General features: G+C 48.9%; 1 protein-coding gene across 1 annotated transcript in view; it reads right to left on the bottom strand.

The window, feature by feature from the left end:
- The window catches only part of LOC308689321 (prominin-1-A-like), a gene marked incomplete at both ends in the record, with an annotated part of 19,045 nt that extends 11,718 nt beyond the window's left edge, over positions 1 to 7,327 (bottom strand). Inside the window, 2 exons of the mRNA XM_081362972.1 lie at positions 6,154 to 6,472; positions 6,598 to 7,327. Coding sequence (XP_081219098.1) covers positions 6,154 to 6,472; positions 6,598 to 7,327 — 1,049 coding nt within the window. The remainder of the gene's footprint in view (positions 1 to 6,153; positions 6,473 to 6,597) is intronic.
- Between the last annotated feature and the right edge of the window lie 335 nt (positions 7,328 to 7,662).

Genomic DNA, 7,662 nt, shown 5'->3' with positions numbered 1-7,662 from the left:
ATTCAATGTTGGTCAATTTATAGAATGGAAATGAATTAACAAGGCAAAAACATATATTTTATTGTTGATGACTGCTATTATAATATAAAATGAGTCCAAACTATTGGCCAGAAGATTAATAAAAAAGCATTTTTTTTTCAGATGTATTATTCCACAGGAAATTGAAATGTTCCTTTAAAGGTTTCCACAAGTTTTAAATTGAATATGTTTGTGGAAATGGATGTGGCAAGCCCCATGTGTGCAGTGAAAGTAGGCCAGATCTGGCGGGTAATTGAAGTGTGAGACAATCATTTCTCTTTTCCATTCAAGTGTAGGACAGAAGGAGGACACATGATTAACCACACAAACAAAAGCATTCTCTCTCCATTCTGTGCCACCAAAATATGGTGGGCGTTTTTCTTTGAGCTGAATAATACAGCTAAAACACTCATTATTCATGATCATAACTGACAGAAGACAACGACTGATTTTCATTTGTATTCGGTGGACTGATGACGGTAATATCTGATGATGTATCTATTTAAAGGCTGCTTTATAACGCAATCACAACCCTGTAAATACACTGATGAAAGTCAACTGTACAGCTATGTGCCAAGGAGAGCTGTACTACACACACACGCACGCCTGCACGTCGCACGCTCACACACACACACCAGAAAGAGGCTAACGCAGAGTCACATCAGGACATATTGTCACCATAACCATGGTTTCTCTCCTACGCAAACACATTCACACATATTGCTAACCAGATATAGACAATCCTCAGGCACTAGTCACCTTAAATCAGGGTTTCTAAAATATATTTACAACAAGGATCCCTTTCATAACTCCAAACTGTTCGAGGACCTCACAATAAGTCAGTGGGATTTCAATTTCCCAATTCTAACTGAAGTATCACAGTAGTCAAAATCCTGAAGAGAGGTCCACCAATCAGAGTAATCGCTGTTACTATAGAAACTGAGAATGATGTCATGAAATCAGACTCCCCAACACTCTCAACTTTGCAGTCATGTGTTTATATATGTATGTTAAGATTTTGCAGTATATTGTACCGACAGCTCATGACTTAAAATCTGTAGTTATAGTAAATCTGCATTGCTCCTTTACTGTATGCTACGGCTGGTGTGGTAAACAATACGCACAAACAGGAAAATACTCAAGGGAGTCTTTAATATAGATCGTTAGAGATGCAAATACAGAAACGCAGGAGAAATACATAAACCACATCAACCTAATGTAGACGATACCGAACACTGAACTGAGAAAACTGCAGAGTCTAATTAAGGCTGGAAAGGCGGGCGTTCATGCTAACTGTCTCTGATCACACACACATGCTAAACAAAAATGTAAAAATACAAGCACTTACACATATGTGCCTACAACGATTAATTACAAAGACTGAATCAAGATCTATCCAAGCATTATAATATTTCAAGGATGAAGGAATCGAAAACAGGCTAAACTGACATTTAACAGCACAACTACTGAGTAAATGTAGCTTTTGATTAAACGGGGGTGGTTTAATGAATGAACGTGTGAGTATTGCACAGCCCAGCTGCACTATGGATGTCATGTGGGTTCACAGGCTCTACTGTATTGAATTTGACAGGCCGTCTCTGCAAGCTGAGCCCCGGGGTTGGCAGAGGAGCAGTGGCCCCGGTGACCTCCAGTGCCCTGAGCATAACACTCCTTCTGAGTAGCAGCCGGATTTCTGCTCTACATCCAATCACAGCTAAGAAACAGTCAGCCGAGCAAGTCCCTCACGTATAGAGCGCCACACACCAATGAAAAATCACAAATTAGACCACTTTAACAAGATTAAACTGAGAGCAAATGGAAACATTTGCTTCAGATTCTCCTCAGATTGTCCCGCAGTAAGCTTAGGTATGTCTTCTCTAGACACAGTCTCCAACTGTGTATCTTCAAAACCGAGAGATTTCAATGTCAAACTCAAATATTTCTCATCTAATTGTTCCAAAGAACAATTATTTGAGCTTTAGAGCCCCTACTTTCCATCAGCAATTCTCATTTGTGTCTATTTTTAATTCCCCTAAGGAATTTCAGGAAACATCAAAGGAAAAAGTAGATCCATTAAGTCTCATAGGCTTTAAAATTCAAGCTATTAGCAATGAAATGTTCCTGTCTGTAAATATGTGTGTGCGACTTTACATATAGGACCACGGTTAAAGATGATTAATTTAATGAATGAATCTGCTAATTTAAATCTATGTAAACCCTGATGTCTTATCCATGTCAATGCAAAATGTATGATCCATGTTTTGTTAAACTATTACTTTGATTTAGGAATGTTTAAATATAAATGCACATACAGAATTAAATAAATCTATAATAAAAACGGCATGCAAAAGCATCAAAGTGTATCATCATTATGTTTTAAAGAGCAGCCTTCCTCAGAACGAGGACACAAATTTATTCGAGCGGTCATTTGTAAATAACGGCAATAATAGCATAGCCTGGCAAGCCAGACCTACATCAAGATGTTAGGTCTGGAAACTCACCATAGTCACGGCTCACTCCGAGGGGCGGGATAAACGGCTGTCTTTCAAATTCCCTCGGCACGCTATAGGACAGCGCTTCAACCAACCAGAGCGTTTTCCCAACAGCGGAGCTTAGTTGATATATTCAACGGACAACTCCGGCGCAAAATGAACCGCCTCGGTTACGACTGTAACCTCGGTTCCCTGAAGAGGGAACGAGCGTTGCGTCGAGAATGACGCTATGGGGAACGCTTTGCGTGATGACGTCTTGAAGCACATGTAAAATCAGTCCAATGGTGTGGCGGAACGTCAGAGGCGGGTGACGTCACGTACCAGGAAGCTATAAAAGCCGGCCCGAAACAGAAAACGAAAGCTTCGTAAAAGTCTGAAGTCGAGCTGACAGGCATGAAGGAGATATGGCAAGGCGACGCAACGCTCGTTCCCTCTTCAGGGAACCGAGGTTACAGTCGTAACCGAGGCGTTCCCTTTCAAGGGAACTCCCGTTGCGTCGAGAATGACGCTATGGGGAACGTCTATACCAACGCCTCCATAGCTACGAATGTCTGTCCTGTGTGTAATCTAATAGAGCAGCACTAGGATGACAAAACATGAGACCCTGGAGCAGAGTCTAGATCCAGAGAGTAGAACCTGACGAAAGTGTGCGGTGAGGACCAGCCTGCCGCATCACAAACGTCCTGTAACGAAACTCCTGATATAAGGGCCTTAGAGGCCGCCATACTCCTCGTAGAGTGCGACCGGACAGCCAAAGGAGAAGGCTGTCCAGCCACCTCATAAGCAAGTGAGATAGTCTCAACCACCCACTGCTCATTCTTTGCTTAGACACTGGACCTCCCTTGTTAGGGGAGCAAATGTCACTTTTACGCCACAGGGCAGCTCTGTGGACATACGCGTCTAACGCCCGAACAGGGCAAGCAAATTATTAGCCTCCTGGTCCGATTTCGAAAGGGAGGAGGACCTCCAAGTGCCACGAGGGAAACGAGATACCAAAGGGGTCTTTCCCCACAGACATTCCACCCAAAAGAATGTGGTAAGCACCTAAGGCCGCCACATAAACCTTTAAGGTGGACGGGGTCAGACCTGCAGTGAACCGGTCCTGCAGGAACTCCAGAACTGTACCAATTGGGCAGTTGACTGGATCCAACCGACGGTCACTACACAAAGAGGTGAATACTCTCCAGTTCAGGGCATAAAGTTTCCTCGTGGAGGGAGCTCTGGACTGTAGAATGGTCTCAACAACCTCAGTTGAGAGACCTGACTCTATGAGCTGGGCCCCCTCAGAGGCCAAGCCCACAGGTTCCACAGTTCTGGGCGGGGGTGAAATATCGAGCCCTCCGCCTGGGACAGAAGGTCCCTCCTGACGGGTAGCTCCAGAGGAGGCCCGTCGAGGAGCGACACAAGATCGGGAAACCATACTCTGCCCGGCCAGCGCAGGGCTATAAGAAGCAGGCAAACCCGGTCCCTGCGAACTCTCTCCAGAACTCCCGGGAGCAGAGCAACTGGGGGAAAAGCGTACAGACGTAGCCTCGGCCACGTCTGCACCATAGCATCCAGTCCAAAGGAGCTGGATGCGTGAGGGAGAACCAAAGTGGACAGTGAGACGTCTCTCGAGACGCAAACAGACCCACTTATAAATTCCATATCAGCTCCACCACCTCGGGGGTGGAGCCACCATTCCCCGGGCCTCGGCCCCTGTCTCGACAGAGTGTCTGCTCCTATATTTTGGACCCCGGGGATGTAGGCTGCCTTGAGTGACAGCAACTTCCCCTGGGACCACAAGAGGATATGGCGTGCCAGCGCAAACCCCCTTGATATAGGCGACTACCGACGTGTTGTCCGTATGTACTACACATGGTGTCCCCTGAGACCTGTGATAAAGCTCCTCAGAGCCCGGAAGACAGCTAACATCTCTAGGCGATTGATATGCCAGGAACGATGATGGTCTTCCCACAGACCTTGAGATGAGCGACCCTCAGGATCGCTCCCCAACCCGTGAGAGAAGCATCCGTCGTTAGCAGTTTGCGACGACAAGGAGCTCCCCGCACTGGGCCCTGGGACAGGAACCAAGGTTTCTTCCACATAACCAAGGCACGTAGGCATCACCGCGTGACCTTGATTGTGCGAAATGGGTTGCCCCTCGGGGAAAAACCCTCTGGTCCTGAGCCACCACTGCAGGGGCCTCATGTGCAGCAGTCCAAAAGGTATCCCGTTGGAAGCTGCTGCCATGAGACCCAACAGTCTCTGGAACTGTTTGACAGTGAGTAGCTGGCCTAGCTTTACACTTCTCACAGCTGCCAGGATCGAAGCGTGGCGATGACAGGCGCGCCTGCATCGACACTGAATCCCAAACCACGCCTAAAAAAGTGGTCCTCTGGAGTGGAGAAAGCACACTCTTCTTGGCGTTCAGCCGTAACCCCAACTCTTTCATATGGGCGAGAACAACATCTCGATGTTGAACTGCCATCTAATGCGACTGAGCTAAAATCAACCAATCGCCGATGTAGTTCGTGATGCGAATACCCCGGAGGCGCAGAGGCGCCAGAGCTGCATCCACGCATTTGGTGAAAGTGCGGGGTGATAAAGCCAGGCCGAATGGAAGAACTCGATATTGGTATGCTTTGCCCCCGAAAGCAAACCTCAGGAACTTCCAATGTCACGGACGGATGGAAATATGCGTCCTTGAGGTCTATCGTGACAAACCAGTCCTCGGACTAATCTGTGGCACGATTGTCTCAATGTTAACATTTTGAACTTGAGCTGCATGACACCTCGAAGACCTAAAATGGGACGCAATCCCCCGTCCTACTTTGGAACTATGAAGTACCGGCTGTAAAACCCGGTTTCCCTGTTGGAGGGAGGTACATATTCTATGGCCCCTTTCTCTAACAGAGTGTTTACTTCCTGTTCCATAACCAGAACCTGCTCGGGGCCCACCATTGTGGGCAGGACCCCCATAAACCGCGGTGGGCGTTACTAGAATTGTATCTAATACCCTTTTTCCACGGTCTGCAGGACCCAACGAGAAACATTTGACAGTAGCTTCCACGCTGTCAAAGATTCTACTAGAGGTACCAGTCTCTCGAGACTGGTTTCTGGATTTTGTTGCTGTTGAGTAGTCGGTTCGTCGCCCTGTAACGGCGCACCGGCAGGGAACGACCAAACAGACTGCTCTAGCACCCTCCTCAGAGGGGGCGGGCATCCCGAGGCCACTACGTTTCCGGGTGGACCTTGAGATATGTGCTCGCCGGAGACCGCTGCGCCCTGTAACACCGGAGGCGGCAGGGTTGGCAGAACGGTCCCCTGAGGGCACCGAAGAGAGACGGCACCGTATTTTTCTCCTGCTGTTGAGCAGTCGGTTCGTCGCCCTGTAACGGCGCACCGGCAGGGAACGACCAAACAGACTGCTCTAGCACCCTCCTCAGAGGGGGCGGGCATCCCGAGGCCACTACGTTTCCGGGTGGACCTTGAGATATGTGCTCGCCGGAGACCGCTGCGCCCTGTAACGCCAGAGGCGGCAGGGTTGGCAGAACGGTCCCCTGAGGGCACCGAAGAGAGACGGGCACCGTGAAAAGAGGTGTTAACCGCTCTGCTTCGGGGGGACTACCCTCATTTGTCCTGAGCCCTCAGACATCAGGACTTTTTCCCAGCAGCCTTCTTGGCGGTAATAACGGTCCGCAGATCCGTTTTACCCCTCGAAGACTGCTGGGTTTGAGAGCGCCCTCCGTGTCCCCGAGATTTTTGTGGGGGAGCACGGGAGGAAACGCTCTGTTTCTGAGTGGCGCGGTGCTCAGCGCTCTTTTTAGAGGAGTGAGGCTGCTCCCGCTCAGCAGCCTCATAGAAAGAACGGCGGGGGAGAAGTTTCTGAAGTGCAGCTGCCTGTTTTGAAGCTTCTTGTGACTTCGCTACAGCACTATTAACTGCGTCTCCAAATAACCCTTGCGTGGATACTGGTGCATCTAAAAGAACATGTTTTTCTTTGTCCTTTATGTCACTTAAGTTAAGCCACAGATGCCTCTCAGTGGCCACCAGGGCTGCCTAGCCGTCTCCTTGGTGGCCCTGAGAGACAAATCCGTGGCTCTACGCAGTTCAGACACCGTATCAGCACTAATACCCCCGCCCTCCTCAAAATCACCCAATAACTCAGCCTGGTAAGCCTGCATTATGGACATTGTATGTAAACACGCTGCAGCTTGACCGGCGGCGGCATAAGCTTTATGAACCAGGGAAGAAGTAACTTTTACTGGCTTGGATGGAAGTGCAGGAGCCTTCAGAGAAGATGCCGTTGCTGGAGAGAGATAGCTCGCGAGCGTCTCTTCCACCTTCGGCATCTCCCCATAACCATGCTCTTTATAATTGTGAATGGATGAATAGTGTGATGTTTGTGCAGTATACACTCGATATGACACTGGTTTCGCCCACGATCTCGACACCTCGGTGTGGAGATCGGGGAAAAACGGCAGGCTCCTGCGCTGGGGCTGCGCACGAGATGGCAGGAAGCGTTCGTCGAGCTTACTTTTCGAACGAACGTCCTGCCTATCTTCTGGCCACTCAATAGACAGTCTGTCAACAGCTCTAGTAATGACATCGAGCAGTTCCTCAAACGCATGAGACTGAGGTGGCGAATCCTCAGACTCAGCTACAATACTCACAACATCCAACTCCTCAGAGCTGGATAGTTGCAGTACTGGTACCTCTATCGGGGGGGAAGAAACCGCAGCGCGTGCTTCCACACCCTGATAAGAGGCACTGGATCTATCAGACGGATGCTGAGATAAGGCAGAGCCCGTCTCAACATCCACTGATAAATCCATCTGTGAACCCCAGGTCTGAGATCGACGCCGTGCCTCGACAGCGGCGGGACCCGAGCCCTGGGGAGCGTGGTCGGGATTGAACCGAGCCAAGCGGGATCGGAGCGTACGCAATGGAAGCGCACAGCAATGCACACAGTCACCACCCTCGAGTGCTGACTGGGCATGCTCCTCTCCCAAACAAACAACACAAAGAGTGTGTGTGTCACCTCCCGTTAAATAACGCGGGCAGGGATGGACACACACTCTAAACTGCTGCTCGCTCGCCATACTGAATATATATATATATATGATATAGACAGACAACACCAAATATACAGACAGATTTCACACAGAGC

The sequence above is a fragment of the Scardinius erythrophthalmus genome, assembly GCF_964197995.2.
Source record: "Scardinius erythrophthalmus genome assembly, chromosome: 4".
Taxonomy (NCBI): Eukaryota; Metazoa; Chordata; class Actinopteri; order Cypriniformes; family Leuciscidae; genus Scardinius; species Scardinius erythrophthalmus.
Note: the sequence above shows the minus strand (reverse complement) of the source record. Positions and strands in the feature narration are given on the sequence as shown.